At 33.4% G+C, this 19,504-nt stretch overlaps 2 protein-coding genes across 3 annotated transcripts; both read left to right on the forward strand.

Moving 5' to 3' along the window:
• Window positions 1–2,977: 2,977 nt before the first annotated feature.
• LOC108205007 (probable protein phosphatase 2C 45) lies at window positions 2,978–10,881 on the forward strand. Of its 2 annotated transcripts, XM_064092165.1 has the most exons (9): window positions 2,989–3,386; window positions 4,854–4,996; window positions 5,112–5,210; window positions 5,301–5,459; window positions 6,853–6,939; window positions 8,152–8,243; window positions 8,572–8,643; window positions 10,310–10,451; window positions 10,531–10,881. In XM_064092165.1, the coding sequence occupies exons 1-8, from the start codon at window positions 3,091–3,093 to the stop codon at window positions 10,436–10,438; spliced, it is 1,077 nt and encodes a 358-aa protein (XP_063948235.1). In that variant the 5' UTR covers window positions 2,989–3,090; the 3' UTR covers window positions 10,439–10,451; window positions 10,531–10,881. The 2 variants fall into 2 exon arrangements, with proteins under 2 accessions (XP_017230238.1, XP_063948235.1); XM_017374749.2 differs by having other exon boundaries at window positions 2,978–3,386; window positions 10,310–10,881.
• Window positions 10,882–16,544: 5,663 nt separating this feature from the next.
• LOC108207081 (uncharacterized) lies at window positions 16,545–18,774 on the forward strand. Its single transcript, XM_017377549.2, has 2 exons — window positions 16,545–17,567; window positions 18,502–18,774. Exons 1-2 carry the CDS (start codon window positions 16,693–16,695, stop codon window positions 18,569–18,571), a joined length of 945 nt encoding a protein of 314 aa, XP_017233038.1. The 5' UTR covers window positions 16,545–16,692; the 3' UTR covers window positions 18,572–18,774.
• Window positions 18,775–19,504: the final 730 nt, after the last annotated feature.

Genomic DNA, 19,504 nt, shown 5'->3' on the forward strand with positions numbered 1-19,504 from the left:
AATCGACTGATTTTATTATTTCACCTGCGAGCAGTAGCAGAGGCATGAAAGTGCCTTGTATTCTTGTCCCCGACTTCAGCCAAAAATGTTTTGAACGTTGCCTCCAAAAAATTTCCCGTTGATCGAGAATTGAGAACAATTGTTGTTTTATTTCCTTAAACCTTGTCATGGATTGGGCATCACTCTTACATCAAAGATGCTTGAGCTGCACTTTGCATTCTTTTATACGTTTACTAAAACTCCCTGTAACCTCTCTACCCCAAACATCCAATCTCTCTCCACATTGCTTTATCTTCCCTAATATATCACCTTCAATATTACTTTCCCACACATTTTCACTACCTTGTGACACATTGGCTCTGCAAACCAGGCGTTCTCAATACAAAATGCCGTCTCCATGGCCCCTCACCTTGTTTCTTCAGGTCTAAGAATAACAACGAATGATCCGTCGAGGAACCCTCCATATATGTTATAGAGTTTGGCAAATGGAAATAATGTTAACCAACTACTATTAGTTAGAGTTCTGTTGAGTCGAGTTTCCATCCATTCATCAGTCCCTCTCCCTCTTTCCCATGTATACTGATGCCCGATAAGCTCCATATCAATCAACATAGTATCCTGAAGAGTGTCATTAAACCCATCTACAAGCCACTGAGGGTAATTAGCACCCCTTTTCTTATCTGTATGCGCCACAATGTTATTCAAATCACCAATTACAGCCCATGGCAGATTTGAATCTCGTGCTAGGTTTTTTAGAAGATCCCAAGTCTTTTTTCGTTTGGACCTGTTAGGTTCATCATAAAAACTCGTTAGCCTCCTGGGACTCATGTTGCTTACATGCGTTTCCACATCAATATGATTCGATGAGAAACTAATTAGATTTGCTTGATCAGCCTCTCGGAAAAATAGAGTTAGACCCCCACTTCTACCTCGCGGTTCCACTGTTAGCAAAACCCTCAAACCAATCTTATTTCGCAACCATTCCATCTTTTCTCTTGAACTGATTGTCTCACAAAGAAAAACGAACGTAGGCCTTTCTTGACAGATCAAGTCTGATAGGAACTGAACCTTCCAGGGCAGCCCAAGACCCTGGCAGTTCCAGCTGAATGTACTCATTATCCTTGGCGGGTCTGCCATACAGCACCCGCTGTTCGCAAGTTTTTTTGGTTCTCTTCGGTCATTACTTGTGCGTCCATAATAACTGTATCTTCCTAGTCTGATCCATTTTTTGGCCGACTAGAATTGGGCTGGTCTATTCTGCGCCTTTTTGGGTCTGTAACGAGTAATTCAGAGTTTTCATACATTTTATCTTTCACGCCTGTTTGAATATCTTGATTTTCTATTATTTGAATTGGCATTGACTTATTTATACGCATTGACTTCCCTTGATTTTCTCCCGCTTTGGTTACGCCAACAAACAGCCTCTCCTCCCCCATCCGCTCCTAATTTCTTCCATTTCTTCCATTTCATCTTCAATCCTTATCATCGCAAAATCTTCTTCCATTTCTTGAATGCCTTACTATGAGTTGCCATACTAGTAGTGAAAGAATAATACACGAACATAATGAAACAGAACGAAACAAAACGTTTAATAGAGTGACACTCTCACCAAGTCATAAGATAATACATGGTATGAGGTTCCAACCACTACAATTTCAACATTAAATATTATATCTTAGTTGAATATCTATTCTCATTTGAGCATCCTGCATACCTGGAACATGTTACATATAATTGAATCGATAAATTTAGGTTTAATGACCTATTAGCCCTCGAAGTTTGGGTGGAAGTTCTGATGCGGCCTTGATGTTTAAAGTCGTTAGATTCGACCCTCCAAGTTTCTATGTTGTACCATTTAGCCCTTTTTTTTAAATACCAGTATAAATCGGGGGGTAAACTTGACAATTCATATTTAGGGTAAAGTTTGGGCGTATCTTTTAACCCCTGAAGTATACATCTCGTTCCTTTTAACCCTTAAAGAATACATTAAAATACATTAGATGTTCCTTTTAGCCCTCAATGTTTAATAACCCTTTTAACCCTCACGTGTGAAATGTCAACTTTAACCACCCCGTTATATACCGGTATACGCCATAAGGGCTAAAAGGTACATTCGAAAAACTTGGAGGGTCGAATCGAACGACTTTAAACATCGAGACCGCATCGGAACTTCCACCCAAACTTCGAGAGCTAAAAGGTCATTAAGCCATAAATTTATATTCAACATACTCAATAATCAGATCAATATAACCGGATGGGATTATATTTTGACGAATCATATCACATCATATTGTTTTAAATAGGTCATGAGATTCGATCCATTTACTCAAGGTCTCAAGCTTACACCCATATTATCACATTTATTTAAATTTTTAATATTTCTTAAATTTATACTCCCTCTGTCCCATTTAATTATATACGTTTTTTTTCACTACTTGACACGCACTTCAATACTCTTATAAAATATAGTTCTATAAGTTATTTTTAATTTTTTTTTTCTGAATAAAAATATAACATTTAAACTTTTATTCAGAAAAGAAAAATCTTAAAAATAAGTTATAAAACTATACTATGCAGGAGTATTAATGTCCGTGCTGCGTCCCCTCCGTCGATGTATACCAATGTACTCCCTCCGTCCCGATCAATAGTATACATTGGGGGACGGGGGCGCGGCACGGACTTTAATGCTTCAATATAATATAGTTCTATAAATTATTTTTAAGATTTTCTTTTTATGTATAAAAGTATAACATTTATACTTTTATACAAAAAAAGAAAATCTTAAAAATAAGTTGTAGAACTATGTTTTATAAGCGCCTTAAAAAGCGTGTCGAGCAGTGAAAAAGAAACGTATACAATTGACTGGGACAGAGGGGGTATACAACCAAGGGGATGGAGAGAGTATAGTCTAATCACGTGGCAGGCACGGGTTAATTATGTGATGTAAATGTATACAAAGAAAAAAAAAATAGATGAGTTAGATATATAGATCAATCATTGCATATACATACACACCGTCGATACATGCCTACATATATAATCTTCACGACACACACACAATACGGTTGCGCCAAAAGCGGTTAAATCGAAATGAACGTCGGAAATATCGCCTCCAGCCCGGCCGACCAATCGCCGGAAAAAGGCAAACCCATCGGAGTATCCTCCACTCCGGCGAACAAATCGCCGGGAAGTGACGCGATCAAACTACCGCCTTCGCTTGCCGCGAAGAATGACGTTCCGATAAAATCGCCGTTGCCGCGGTTGCAGACGCAGTCGGAGGCGACGGCGTCGGCGGGAGAAGATGCTCCGGCGCTTCCGCCGCATATAAGGAATGCTATGTTCCCGACTGCTGATCCTGGATCCGTTGTTAGCGGGGGAGGCATAAGGTATAATAATCATTTCGCATTTTTCGAGAAATTTATCTTCTTGTATAATTCAATATTGTAATGGATGTGTTGAAATAATTGTTTGTTACTTTGTTTCGAGAATTCGAGTTAGTTGTGTTTGTCAATTATGATTCTGATCGACTAATTGAAATTATTTTTGTTGTTATTACTAATTTATTTATTTGAACAAATGTTAAGTATTATTATCCCTGGCTTGTAACTGTAATCATGTTAGTTATCCTGATTAGAGCTGAATTAGTTATTCTTATTTTTGTATTTCTTTGGTTGGATTACGTGAGGCCTAGTATGAAAAACGAGGGATTTGGATTGGATGATTTGAATGGGAGATGCGAGGGAAGGTAGCAGCGGGAATGTTAGGATAAGCAGAAGGCACTATTGATGTAATGGATTGTTATTATTGCATATTTGTATTGCTAGAGGCATGAGATCTATTTTATTTTGGTATTTTGCCACCTATATTGTCGTATTGACACGGAATGATGTAAAGTGTTTTGCAGATGACGAGATTACTTGTGGGATGAGACACAAGAATATATCTAGGATTATATTCGAAAAGATTTTAAAATGGAAGTTCTTTCCGATTTGTTAGGCATTGAGTGCTGACAGACAGATTGGCATGGCTTAGGCCTTAGGACACCATAGCTGATAGCAGATTTTAATTAGGTGACATTCTTAAATTGTGAGCAATGCTACGCATAACGTGCTGACAAATCTGCATTTATTTGTACTGTGGCTGTACTTCGGCCCCTGGTTATCATATAATTATTCAAGAACTGATGTGTAATATCCCTGGTTAAGAAAAGAGACAATAACTGGTACTATAGGACCACAAATAATTGTTATATTTCTGGAAATTTTAGATATCATAATTCAGTCTGTAATGTTAGTGTATTAGTTACAATCAATCTATATTTAAGGAGGACCAACATATATACTTGTATAATAAGAACTCATTAAGAAAGATAGCTTCTTAGCTACAATCAACTAATATTTGACTAGGAACATGTTTACTTACACTAATAATTTGTACATTAATGTTATAATTAGGATATATATTTTTCTTATCTGATTAGGGTATGAGTCTAATTTTAGGAGATAAGCTATGACTCGGAAAAGTTTCTTTTTATTTATTCTACTTGTATTTATTATCCTACACCGTCTCAGTAGGGGGGTTTTGTATTTGCAAGCCACTAATAATATTACACACGTCCTGGAGTTAAGGATACACTCTCCCCTTTAGAATCTGCTCATATGTCATTAATCAGTGTGTGTGTGTGTGTGTGTCTACACTGTATACACACATATTATATAGCCTTTCTCAGCTGCTTCTGGAGTACTTTCATCTGCATCTGTGTTTCGTGCAGTACTGTAAGTGTTGCAAGTGCAATGTGTATATAGTCAAGACTCAGAACTACTAGAATTTATGGAAAAATTGATTTTTGGCAGTTTTCTCACTGGAAACCGAAACGCAAAGTTCAGCTATGGTTATTCTAGTTTCAAGGGTAAAAGATCTTCAATGGAGGATTTCTATGAAGCAAGTATATCTGAAGTTGATGGTCAGATGGTTGCCTGCTTTGGCGTCTTTGATGGTAAGTCTTTGATTCCTAAATATTATCTGTATGTAATCTTGTTGCTGTTTAGGTGAATGCTCATTTTTTTCGTATTATGTTTTTTTGATTATTTTTTTGACTATATACAATTCAGGTCATGGTGGCTCCAGAACTGCAGAATACCTGAAGAACAATCTTTTCAAAAATCTAAGTAGCCATCCAGATTTTATTAAAGACACCAAGTCAGCTATTGGTATAAAGAAAAAAATATAAATTCTTTACTTTTGTGCTTATAGCATCCCATATACTCTTTATATAACAGGTTTAACGATCTGGATTGCAGTTGATTCATTTCGCCGGACAGATGCGGATTACCTCAATGAAGAAAAAACCCAACAAAAAGATGCAGGATCAACTGCGGCAGCTGCTGTATTGGTGGGGGATCGGTTGCTTGTAGCTAATGTGGGAGATTCTAGAGTTGTTGCATCTAGAGCCGGCTCAGGTTTGTCATGTTTAATATGTGTATATATGTATATATGTGTATATATATGTTATGTGTCCTCATGATATAGGGATATTTACATTCTACAAATTGCATTGTAGAAGTGAAACAGTCACATTAATATGCCACTTGTACTACCGTAAACCAGTCATCAGTTTTGGTGATGAAATATATTCTTAATATTTTTTAAAACCTTATTAAATTATTTTCCATTTTCGCCATCTGGTGGGACAGAGGGAGCATGTTTATTATAAATATATAACTCTCAACTCTTTGATTGAGAATAAGCTAATTCTTTTGGCATCTTTATTATACTTTTACTTTTTTATCTTAATATATCGTGTTATAATCTAACTAGATGCAATGGCAAGGCTGCAAACTGAGTTTCTCTTTTTGCAGCCTTTAGTATTGCATTTAAACAGCTAGACATATAGCTTCACAGAGTAAAAATCATGTCATGCAAAATTTTGACCTTCCTGGCTGAACTTGATAAAGTTGATTTAAGTTTATTCCGATGACTTTGGGCGAGTGATTTCGTATGCAAATGTGGGTGTGTCTTTCTTACATCCAGCTCGACTGAGTTATAAATGTATATCAATTATGTACCGAATAATAACATAAAATGTTTTTGTTTATGACCGAACATAACAACCATTCATTTATAAACTGTATGGCTCGGAAATCTCAATGGGCTCAGCCTAAGGCTTTACTCAATATGACATCTTATATGCACTAGCTCAAGCATGTCGAATTTTATTTCACTCATCAGTCTGAAGCAACATTGTACCAGAATGTGCGTTTTGGACTGTGAATAGGCAACTAGAAAATTAGTTCATCACCAAGCTGCAAATTATTGTGAACTTTTTAAGTGGACATGAGTTCACAAATATATGCAGAGAGCTTAATCCATCAAAATACACCTCCTCGACCAGTTTGTTTTGGGATCCTCATTTAATCATTTTAAGGAATTGGCTAGTCATCCAGTAACTATCTATGCATCATACTACTAGAATATCTGGACGTAGAGAATCCAGAAACCTAGAATATTGACACATATTTTTTTAAGTAAGTTGATTTTCAAATTTGAAGTAATTTGCTTGTACCACAAATGAAAGTGTCCATCACTTATTCATTCCACTAATCTATTTAGAGTATATTATTACTTTATGCAGGTCAAAGATGAGCTGTAAGTAGGCATATCACTTATCAACTTAGCTTAGCGAGACTAAATTCTCTTTCTTTGTTTGGACCAGGAAGAGAATTTATCTATTATTTCTGTCATCTGTAATACTCTATGACGTGCAATGTTGTAGTCCCAGCATACCTAAACAATTTTATTTAATGGGCTTTCTACTGTCTTTTTAATTGTTGTGATTCTTTTGTACTTTTGCAGCTATACCTCTATCCGTTGATCACAAGCCCGATAGATCTGATGAACGTGAGAGGATTGAACAGGCTGGGGGTTTCATCATTTGGGCAGGTAAATATCTATCTCGATCTCATTAGTGGTAAATTTCCAGTAATCTCCATGGTCTGGCGCTTTTTTGCAATTCAAAGCCTCGTAATGCATTCCACATCTATATTCCTGTTACAAATTTCATGAGGCATGAGGGTTTGCTTCTCTTAGCCAAACATTGTCCTACGCTAATGCAGATAGTATAAAAATTGATTAATCTTGTATATGCAAAGAGATGCAGCATGGGTGGATGCTTTAGGGGAAAAAAGGTGGCTATTTTGTAGATGAAATTGATTAGAAACATTGTTTGTTTTGACAAAATGTGAAACCAATTGGATTATTTGGCATGTCATTTACTTACAGTATTAACTTTCAAGTTGTGATTCTTGTGAAATGCATCTTGTTACTTATTAAATTTTCAGATACCTTGACATTTTATATACCAGGATGCAAGAAAAATGTGGTTATTTAACTCTGCACAACCCCATTTCGTGGACAAATTTGATTACTATTTACTAGTGTACTTTTCTGTATTAAAGTACCCAGATAAACTTACAATGAAGTAGCATTTAACAAGAAAATTTAATAGCGACTCACAAACTGCAAAAGTGCGCACAATTATATCATCATGTGTAATATGTAAGAGGTCATGAAAAAGGAGTGTGTTAGATTAATATGAAAAGGTTTCTAAATGTGCCTAAATTCATATAAAAAGGCTGCAAGATGTTGAGCTTCTACCCAGCATTCTCCAAGTTAAAAAGTTATGTAAGCGTGTCTTTAATTGTATAGAGTATCTTAGAGCAAATGTTTCGACAGAATTAAATCAGTGTTCTGTCGTGATATATGTATATTGTAGCTTAAGAATTAAGATCCTACAAATTACTCTGGTGATGTAAATGTGATTGTATATGCTGAAATTATAAGAAAAGTAAAACTTTGCTTATTACTTATGTAAATGCACTTAAAATCCTTCATGGAAGTCATTTTAGGTAAGACCTAAGTTATCATTATACTCTTTAAAATTATTATTTGCATGAAGAAATCTTACACACATACCAGCCCACATTTTTCTCACTTCTGAGAGACATATATTTCAGCTGTTAGTTGTCTTTATGTTGCATTATGGGTAAGTTGTATTTAGCATGTTCAGGACTTATCTTAAAATAGCTTTATTTATGTTTAGATTGTTGCTTGTGTTGTGACCTGTATAAAGAACTCTATTAAATTTTGACTCAGGAACTTGGAGGGTTGGCGGTGTTCTTGCTGTTTCCCGTGCATTTGGAGATAAACTACTAAAGCCATATGTGGTGGCTGATCCAGAAATTCAGGTAAGCAGTTAAACTTCGCATTGGTATGTAGAAATGTGTGGCATTACTTTTACATGCATGTAAGATGAGTTACTTTATAAAGGAGCACTTCAAGACACAGCTTAAGATTAGGTTATAATATAAGCTATGACTTTTTAGGAGTTCTCGTAGAAGTTGAGAACTGTATTTTCCTTACCTGGAGTCTTGTAGAAGTTCCTATTGCAGCCTATGTATACCGTATTAAAGATCTCTTTAACGTACTTTTTTTTTCAGTTTTCTGCCTCATAACTCAAGACTAATTTAGCTCCTAATATGATGTTTACTTTTTCCTCTACTGTTTGTTGCTTAGGAAGAAGAAATTGAGGGTTTTGATTTTTTAATCATTGCAAGTGATGGACTTTGGAATGTCTTTTCGAATAAGGTAAGAAAACCTTTGTATTGCGAGTTTGAGGTTGACTTTAATTTTAGGGATAAATATCAAATAGGTGACTCGTTTCGTCCAAATGTATCAAATGAGTTACTGATTTCCAAATTGACTCAAATTAGACACTTATTAGAAAATTTTGTATCAAAAATATCACTCTATCGTTAGTCGAAATTTTAAAAGTATTATATATTAAGTTTCGCACATTTTTTATGAATGGTATTACATCTATATGAAAGATTCCGAGTTCTAGTATTTTAGATAATATTTTTAGATTTTTAAAAATTTATCTTCTATTTATTTTTATTTAAATCAAATAAAACAATCAAATTAAAAATAAATAGTTGATAAAATTTTAAAAATCTAAAAATATTAGCGAAAATAGTAGGAGTCGGAATCTTTCATTTCGATGTAATACCATTCATAAAAAATGTGCGAAACTCAATATATAATACTTTCAAAATTTCGACTAACGATGGAGTGATATTTTTGATACAAATTTTTCTAATGAGTGTCTAATTTGAGTCAATTTGGAAATCAGTAACTCAATTGATACATTTGGACGAAACGAGTCACCTATTTGATATTTATCCCTTTAATTTTATGAGACTACATGAAATTCAATTTCATTCTTTTTATTTACATATGCTTCTTTTACAAGCTCTGTATGTCCCTCGTTGTAGACATCCATTGGTAGGCGATGTATGTTGTCCTATTCAACTTAATCTGATGATATGTCATCTTTAAGAAGAATGATCAAGGTTTATGTTAGATATATTGATTCAAAAGATAAGTAGACCTGCAAATTATAAAATTATGTGAAAGTGAATTTAATAAGCTCTTATGTATGATTTCATATTTCCAGTGCCCATTCATTCAAGAGATAAGTAGACATGCAAAGAGTAGTGTTCTGAAACAATGAAAACGATTTTTTATGTAATCCACATGTCAAGGAGGTTGAGTAAAAATTCTTTTCATTCATCTGAAAAAAAGGATGTACCCAGTGGACTTGGTTGCCATGCATCATATTTTTTGTTGGCATGTACGTGTATCCTGTATACGCTGAGCAATTCTTTTCTCCAGTCTTGTTGACTATTTACACTTCATATCCCTCCTTGTGAATCCCAGTCATGCTATTTAATCACCATTGATAGTTGTGCGGAAAGCAAGATTACTGAGTACTTAGCTGCATAGCCGCTCGTTATGGATGTAATTAGTTTGCCGTTTAAAGGGAGGTTAATAGCCAAAAACAAGAAGACGACACAAGGCAGCATTGATTCACTCCACAGCTCCCACTGCTTGTGATCTGGCTTCTTTTGCGCAGCTTTTGCTTTAGCTTGTTTTCCTTGCAATTTGTTAAAAGACGCATCCTCTTCATTTATACTTCCTTTTTTCTAATTCTCTATAACAAAAGCTCTTTTATTAAGTAAACATTAGTAGGGATTGCATATATATATCTTCTGCTTGGTCAATTCCAAAGTTCTAGTCTCCTATAGACATTGATCGAATTATACTCCTCTCCAATTGTGTTTGACTAGTCCTCTTCCATTGTGCATGAGAGTTGTGGGATTAAACTCTTTGTGTTAACACTTTTAAGGATAGAACTTGAGTACTCTGTTCACTAATGTACTGAACATGTTTTCTTTCTGTTATTTCGAATCAGGATGCTGTGGCTATGGTGCAGGATATTTCTGATGCAGAAGCAGCATCTAGAAAACTCATAGAAGAAGCTTATGCAAAAGGGAGCTCGGACAATATAACGTGTATGGTTGTCCGATTTGATGGCCAGTGAGAGATGCATAAAGGTCTTGTATTGCCCACCTTGTATCTTCTTGCATTTGAGATAAATTACTCTTCAAACTACAAATACCAAGGATCTTGCAGGCTTGAAGAACTGGAGTCTTAAAATGGAATCTTGTGATTATTGTAATGAAGAAGCTTCAGTACATTCCGTGTTTTTTAGGCTAACTAGTAATCAACTTCTTGGTGTTTGTATTATCACATGTCACATTTTTTATTGTTTCTTAATAGATGTATCCACACAAATGCTAAATTATGTTTCTGTAGTCTATATGTATCGGACTTCTCAAAAAGGTACAAGTATGAGTTGAGGATGAGAGCAAGTTTGGAACTTGTGGGCCAGTGTCACTGCTGGCATGTTGTGTTTGTTGTTTCTAAACACATCTGACTTGTAATAATGTGTGCATATTTATAAAGGCTACTTGATTTGAACAAGGTTCGTCGTTACTTGGCTACTAGCTAAAAGTTTATGCGTGGTAGCATAGCAACATTGTAATTGTCGATTTAGATTGCGGAAAGTGTGCCCAACACTTGCATATGTTCATGTTTATGACATGCTTCTTAAGAGTGCTTTCTAGAGGGTCTGGGAAAAGTATTCTCTCTTTTACCAAGTGAGTATTATAGAAATGATATGCATGCTTGTCCTAGAAGGCTGGTAGTCATTTTGTTGTTGTATACTGCTAGAAATGGATGAGTATATTTTATTGGGGGTAATCTCTTGTCCAACTCGGTGATAGGTTAGTAGCAGTTGATACCTTTGTGCTTAAAATTATAAATTGACATTAAAGGTCAAACCAACATGTGTGAGTGGAATGAGTTATCATTTCAAATATATTAATAGTAGAATGTCTTAGATTTTAAATAGAGTTTTAACCTCAACTTTCTCAATTATTCAAACAGATCATCTGATCTATCTCAAAATTCGAAAGACCATTTTGTTGAAAGGGTCCTGTCCAAGGTATATGTATGCTAAAGGAACCTTAATCAACATATAATTTTTTGACAGATACATGTATGCAAGAGAATCCATAATCAACATATAATTTTTTGACGTACAACGCTTTTTAATTATTGGATGGCAACCCCGTTCAAAGAGAGTGTTAGTTAAAAACTTACAAATTTGTTTAGTTTATAATTATTTTTAGAAACAATGATGCAATTATTTGATATCAAACAAACATTTTCATATTTAATAAATTTAAAAAATCATCCGATAAATAATAATTCAAACATAACAACAAATGAAAATAAAATAGTTTATTTAGTTATTGTAACATAATTTTTATTAGTATAATAAAGCTCAATAAATTGTTCTCCGTCTGAGGTACAAGGAAATCCTACCTTGTAACTTGTGTGAAGTCATGTTATTTTTTATCGTAGATGTTTTAATATTTAATATTATTTTGAAGATATGTTTATGTTAGAAAATACGTGTTTTTAAGTTATTTAAATAATTATTAATATATTTGGATTAATATATTTTTATTAGTTAATATTTTTATTGAATACGTTAAATAAGTTTTTGATAGGTTAGCCCGTCAAAACAATAACTACAATGGCGTGAAACATATGTTTTAATAAAATTACACAAATATGTTTTTATTATAATCAAAAATATTTGTAAAATTTGTTATTAATTAAATAGTCCATTCAAAAAATCTAAACAATATAACATGAATAATAAACATGTTTGGATTATGTGTATCGAGGCTTCGTATTGTCATCTTTTTCCAATTTTTTCATCCATGTATGCATTTGCAGCTGTTTTCATTTATATTATGCCTTTGATTAACTTTTTATATCTCCTTTGGTCCTCCCTATTTTCAGACTCGATCTAATCGGCTGAGCTACCGATTCCGGGATTAATCGAAAATCGGGGAGTAATCGGAAGGATTAATCGGTGTGAAAATCGGATTTATTTTAATATTAAAATATTATTTAATATTTAGTTATTATTATATTAGCTATTTAGTAACTAATATATTTATTATATTCATAAACTTTATAATTACTCATATTTAAAGTAATATAGTATTTTATTTCTAATAATTTATCATATATACTTCAATTAAGAAATATATATAAGGATTAATCGGATTTTAGAAATCGAATCGGTGGCCAACCTTGCATGGGATTAATCGGAGATTAATCGGTTAAATCGGGGATTTTTAGAACACTGGAGTCAGCAGCAGGTAATGCCATAGTCAATCTTTTGGCTGTCAAGAGTAGAAGTATCGAATAGTCTTATCACAAGTTCTGTAGTCCACTTTGAAGTTGCAAATAAAAGTAAAAATGCACGATTTCCTCATTTTGGTCGACTAAAAACACATTTCATGTGTTAATTTTGTAAGTAGCAATTTATATTTTTATCAGTTTTTTTTTTTTGATAAATATATTTTTGTCAGTTGTTCGCAGCAAGTTAGCTATATAACCCCATTGAAAAATCAAAAGAGAACGGTAGTACTGTATATCTATTTTCTTTATAGAGCATTGGTCTATTCAAAATTTTGTGTACACACCAGAAAGTGATCCTAACTACTCATGAATGTAGTGTAATAATGTCAATGCTTAGCCATGCATAGATGATAATCCGGTGGATAATCAAAAATACGTTTCTATTTTCAAAATATTTTTCAAGAAATTAGAACATGTTTATATAACAAAAAAAAATAGATTTCAACGAAATAAAATGTGTTAAATAACAATTTGCACAAGGGAAGAAACTTATTACAATTCACGCAATTGTTTATATTGGGGGACGGGACTCGGTACACATTTTAATGCTCTCATAAAATATAATTTGATAAATTATTTTGAAATTTATCCTTTTGAATAAATATTTATTATCTAAATTTTTACAAGAAAGAAAATTTTCAGAAAAAAATAAATATGAAACTAAGTTTTATATGGACCTTACGGCGTGTCGAGTAATGTAAAAAAAGGATATAGAAATGAGCGTGACCGAGTATATAAGAATTTGCAGAAGGGAAGAAATTTATTACAATTCACGGATGCTTGAGGCTTGCACCACTGTGCGAAAGACTGAAAGGTGATGTGGTTAAAAACTTAAAAGATGGGTTCGACAATTTTAAATGAGGTCGGCAATGGATAAATTTTAAAACTCCAGTTGAGATTAGGTGGAAAGTGCGTAGTTACCATCTTCTACTTGCCAAGTCTCGCATAAAAAATCTGCAAAACCATCAAATTGATTAGCGGCAAGTGTCTTCTATAGAGCACACACTTTGGCACACCCTGCAACCATAACATAAATACTCTGATAATCCTTGCGATCAAGAAAGACTCATGGTGGAGCACAATTCTTTTATTTTAATATTTCTGTTGCTCTTGCCATGAAATTATTTTAGTGTTTAGAAATTATATAATAATCCTTACTTATTGTCCCTGATTAAATTATTAAAAAAGAATTAATAATGCGAGTGTTTAACTGCATTGTGTGTAGATTTATGTAATAAACTTACTCCTAGTCCCATCCAGAAAAATAAGAAGATGGTTGATTTTTCTATTATGAAATTTTATCATATTGGACAAATCTCGAAAGGTAAACAATGGAGCATACTCTAAAAACAATGAACAAAAAATATTGGGAGAGAGTGCTTGAAATACGAGTATAAAAATGCCAACCTTTAAGATTTTTGGAACCGGACTTCTAGAAAGATGTATGCTCAAATAATTTATGATTTTATTATTATATTACTAATTTTATACATCTGATTTAAATTGTCAATAAATTTGTTTTAGGTTCTTTAACACAAATAAAATTGTGATTTTTTTTAAACTCTAACATTAATCTCATTTATCAGACCAAAGCAAACCAAGTTTGTTGATGATTCGATGTTTGATTCTCGAAGATCTTTCAAATCCTTTCGGGTCAAGATCGTCGCCACCGGTGAGCTTTGTCACCTGCGCTGTGGTTCTAACTGCAGACTCGTTCAATTCCTTCAAAATTTGAAAAAAGATACATTATGTTCAACTTCGTATATATGTGCAAGATTATAGAGTTTGTAGTATTAGCTAAACACCATATCATATATTTATAAACAATTGTGCATATGAATTATGATCTTGATTACGAAATAATAGGTGTGCCTACTAGGGTTTAAAATTTTGAGTGGGGGTGGGTATGCTACACAGTATATTTATGGATTTAATTACAAGTTCGAGAAGTCTATATAAATTTGGTGGTATTCATGTGCTCGATTTTTTGTTTTTCTTATGCTACAACTTGTGTTATTGTGTATGTTCTGTGTGTAACCAGCTTCATTTGAGAATTGAAATCTTGTTTTTTAATTGGTTTTTTAATGTTTGTGTGAATTAAGTTTTTGATTTATGATTTAGATGTGATTTATGTTTTTGATTTCTTATAAATCACGATAGGTTAGAACTATGTAACTTCTTGATCGGTGGTTGTGTTGGTGGTGAAGCGGTGGTTGTACCGGCGGCTGAATCCGTTACGTTTTTTCAATCCGTAATTATTATGAATTTGATTTTTAGGTAATAATTTTATTTTTAAAGTGGATTGGCTTTAATTATGAGATCTGTTTTGTTGACTATTTTAATATTTGTCTCTATCAGCATTAATTTGAATAGTTACATTTTAAATTAAGATTGTGATTGGATACATACTTTTTATGAATATTCAGTACCATTTGTGAGAGTCATTAATGATGACTTTATTGTGCCTTTAATGGCTTTATTGTGCCTTTGATGGCTTTTCGTTCCAGTTATGGATGTCATTTTTTGTGGCTTTGTTTATCATTTTGTAGATCATTATATTTAATATATTTAATTACTTTTTAAACTTTGTTTTTATTTCTCACTTAAATTTTTAATTTTCATGTGTCTAACCAAAGGATTGTCCTTTGGCTAGAAATTAATTAATATTATTATATTATCTTATTTTCTATCTATTTTTGATATATATAATCTTTTGTTTATATATATGCGAGATTTTTTTGTATATTGATTTATGTTTTGTTTTGATTTGTTTTGTTTCAGGATAATTTGGAAGCGAGCTGTTAAGGGACTTATGGGTTATTCTTTTCTAATTCATTTAAGTTTTATTGTCTAAACATCCGGAGTTATGCTTGCATGACTTTCGGTTAGATGATAAACTTTCTCGAAAGAAAAAAATTCCGGATGCGGTTTATTGTATTTCGATACAATTCATATACGAATATGTAGACCTTACAAAAGAAAAACATTAATCTCATTTCTCAATCCACTAAATCTCTAACTGTGTTTTTTTTGAAACTCAACTTTATTCTCACTTATCAATGCACTAATTAATGGTACATGAATAAAATTATATCTTATCAACTTTTTTCTTAATATGCGTGTTTTTTCCAAAAGGGACTTGTAAATTGAGACGGAAGGAGTAGTATTTTTATATGTTTTTACGACAGGCTAGAAGTCATATAAGGGAAATTATAACATATAATCGCAATATCTATTTAAACATTTAAATATTATGATCTTATTTCTAAAAAAAATTGTTAATTTGTTTAATTAATGAATTATCTTATTATTTGTAAAAATAGGTTTAATATGTATTTATCAACTATCAATCACATGTCAATATTTTGATTTTAGAGTGTGATGTTTTATTTTAACTCATATGGGGCAATAAATTTCGTTTGTGTATCTTCGTATTCCATCTAATAGAAACAGGTAATTAAAGTGATATTCATATTCGATTCTATTAACGATCTATAATAATATAAATTATATAAAATCTATTTCAAAATGGTGACTCGTAAATCTTTGACAAGAAAAATGGTGAATTTGAAGAGTAATTTTCTCGAACATATCCAAGCTCAAGGGAACACGAAGGCTTAAACTTTAAAAATATCAAAAACACGAGAATTTCGAAAGGGACACTCAACTATTCGTGTTCCACTTGTATTTTCAAATAAAACGAATTAAAGAGAACAAAAAGAAAAAAAATGATAATATAGTCATTAGCCTCACGCCCACGTACCTAGAAAATATTGACGCATAGGAGCCACAACAAGATTAGAAAAACGAACAAAATATGCTTGACAAAACTAGACTTCTAGACCCGTGTGATGTTGTCATTCATGACTAAAACTAAAACAATAATTTGTGACAACAATCTCTGGATTCATTATATTACATAAACAAGTAACGTATCTAATCTGCACATATTCTTTATATTCTCTCCGATTATTCTCCCCTCGAAATTAATCTCCGACTCATAAGTATAGCATGTATGATTCAAATCCGAATAGCACCTTCGATTTTCTCGGACAGACCAAACACAATTGTCATGTTGGGATGGATCCTGGTGTCAGAGAATCAGAGAAGCCTAACAGATTAAGCAACATGAGTGGTTCGGGTGTTTGTTCAGGGACGGATCTGGTAAGAGGCCCGGGGCATCAGAAACCGTCTTTCAACAAGGGTAGGAATTCTCCTCCGTCTCTGAGGGTTCAGGCCATTGCAAGAGGCCAGAAGGAGCTTATGGAGATGGTCAAGGCCATGCCCGAGTCGACGTACGAGCTCTCACTAAAAGACCTCGTTGATCATCACCAGAATGGAAATGAGTCGGTAGAAATTGATCAACAGAAGCAAGAAGAGGAAGTAAAAATCGATGAAGAAGAGAGTAATGGTAATAAAAACAAGGGTGGGGTGAGAGTAAGACAAGGAAGTGTCAGATTAAGACAAGGGAGTGTGAGGAAGCAAGCAAGTCTCAAGAAAGTGGAAAAGAAGATGGCAAGAAATGGGAGCAATATAAGTGAGAGTGGCAACAAAGGCTTGTTTTTGAAGATGGTATTTCCCATGCCATTTGGAGGAGGGACCAATAAGAAGGTTGTGAAAGCTAAGACTAGTAGTACTTCTAAGACAACAGCAAAGGAGAATCCTTATGCTAAAGTGTGTTCAAGTAGTGTTGGGAATAAGGATCCTAGTATTGGTGATAAATCTTCCAAGAGTAGTAAGCATAAGGAGTGGTGGAAGAGGAGGTATCCGGTGGCGTCGGACGGGAGTGAGAGCAGTGGATTGAGTAGCAATGGGAGCAGTGGGAGCAGTGGGAGCTCGGCCAGCAATGACAGCAGTGGAAGCAGCATTAGCAACAAGAGCATCAGGTTTTTTCACTCAATTTACTCTGTTTTTCTTTTTCTTCTTCTTCTTTGGTGTCAAAGCTGCTAGAATTGTATTTTTCATGATTTTGATTCATTTTACAAGCTCTTAGATTGGTAATAGTCAGATGTTATTTAGAATTTAAGTTCTGAGATTTCACAAAATACTGGAAAGTCCAAAGGGACGGAATCCTGATTTCTTAAAATTCTGATTTCGATTCTCCCTCGCATGCTTTGCAATGTGAAACGGAAATCTATAGTCCACAGATATCACCCTCCGGAAGACAAGAGACGTTTAGCATGCAAGATACTGTTAATAAATATATATTCAGATTTCAATATTGAAATGTTTTAGTTATGTACTCCCTCCGTCCCAATCAATAGTATACATTGGGGGACGGGGGCGCGGCACGGACTTTAATGCTTCAATATAATATAGTTTTATAAATTATTTTTAAGATTTTCTTTTTATGTATAAAAGTATAACATTTATACTTTTATACAAAAAAAGAAAATCTTAAAAATAAGTTGTAGAACTATGTTTTATAAGCGCCTTAAAAAGCGTGTCGAGCAGTGAAAAAGAAACGTATACAATTGACTGGGACAGAGGGAGTAGTAATATTTTCTCATAAAAATGACAGTGACTCGTATTCAAAACGGATGAGTTACAGATAATCATGAGTCAGAGATGCTGAGCTTAAAAAAACAGATTTCTAGAAGGAATATCGAGTTTTAAAATTTAAAGCAAAAAAACGTTTATGTATATCTACACGCAAACGTTACAACCCATGCAACTTTAACACAGATAATAATAATAATTATAATAATAGAGTTATTAATCAAGATTATTGTGCCTGCTTTCCTGTCTCTAAATAGTTAATGCAATAATAATAATAATTATATATTTATTAATAATATTTGAGTGTGATTACTGTTGCAGGAAAAAAGGTGGATTGCTAAAGGGATGCGCACCCTTCTATTACAACAAGAACAAAACAATAGTGGAGTGAGTTGCGTGTTTGAAAGCTGCCCAGCTCTGCAATTCATACTTTCTGTATACAGATTCAGCTTCATGTATAATGCCCCCATCTCAATTATATGATACATTTTTATACATGGTATTGATAGTTTCGATTTTGTGTAATTTTTGTTTTTGATCTTGTCATTCTTTTTGTTGTGTTAGAAAATAAATTGATTTTGTTTTGTCTCTAAAGTTTTGTTGTATAGAGCAATGATAGCATAATTAGATGTTAATGCTGGAATTAATCTATTTACAATATTTAGAATGCTAAATTGTTAGTATCGCATCCACTATAGATTTGACATTAATTAAACACAATAACAAGCACGAAAGTAAACAACACAAGCAATTAACGTGGAAACCCCTCAAGGGATGGTAAAACCACCAATCCACTAAATATGAATGTATTACAAGATTGGAGTCGCTCCCTCACTCAACACTCTTGAATACAAACCCCTCAACTTGATCACAAAAGTTCTCTCTTGTGTATCTCTCACACAACTCTCTAACTTTTGCAATTCATAAAACTCCTACAAATAACTATATTTATAGGCATCCAAGATATTCTAATCCTAATCAACTTCAAAATTCTATTTATGATAATTACCATCTTTTCTTATCTTGGATAGAAATCCTTCCACAATTAATATTCTACCAAGAATCGGATTACCTCAATTATCATAAATAAGATACCTTCTCAAATTAGGATTCTTAACTTATTTAGGAATTCGGGACGGAACCCAACAAATCCTCCCTCGGCTCGAATTCCCTAAAAACTTCAACTGAATCCGAGAAACTCACCTTTTTCTCGGTCTTCATCTTCGTTGCTCCACCATCTAAATAATTGATGTTCTTCTTGTTCATCAACCCTTGTAGAATCAAGCTCTATCCTTTATACACCTTGCAACTTTGCCCTCGTCCA

This window comes from Daucus carota, chromosome 1, assembly GCF_001625215.2.
Source record: "Daucus carota subsp. sativus chromosome 1, DH1 v3.0, whole genome shotgun sequence".
NCBI classification, from domain to species: Eukaryota; Viridiplantae; Streptophyta; class Magnoliopsida; order Apiales; family Apiaceae; genus Daucus; species Daucus carota.

What these genes read in the sequence shown, in the direction of transcription:
- LOC108205007 (XM_017374749.2), top strand. Translation starts at nt 3,091, where the DNA reads ATGAACGTCGGAAATATCGCCTCCAGCCCGGCCGACCAATCGCCGGAA. An exon ending in TGCATCTAGAGCCGGCTCAG is followed by an intron (nt 5,460 to 6,852) that starts GTTTGTCATGTT and finishes GTACTTTTGCAG; the next exon opens with CTATACCTCTATCCGTTGAT. An exon ending in GGAATGTCTTTTCGAATAAG is followed by an intron (nt 8,644 to 10,309) that starts GTAAGAAAACCT and finishes ATTTCGAATCAG; the next exon opens with GATGCTGTGGCTATGGTGCA.
- LOC108207081 (XM_017377549.2), top strand. Translation starts at nt 16,693, where the DNA reads ATGTATGATTCAAATCCGAATAGCACCTTCGATTTTCTCGGACAGACC. An exon ending in ATTAGCAACAAGAGCATCAG is followed by an intron (nt 17,568 to 18,501) that starts GTTTTTTCACTC and finishes TTACTGTTGCAG; the next exon opens with GAAAAAAGGTGGATTGCTAA.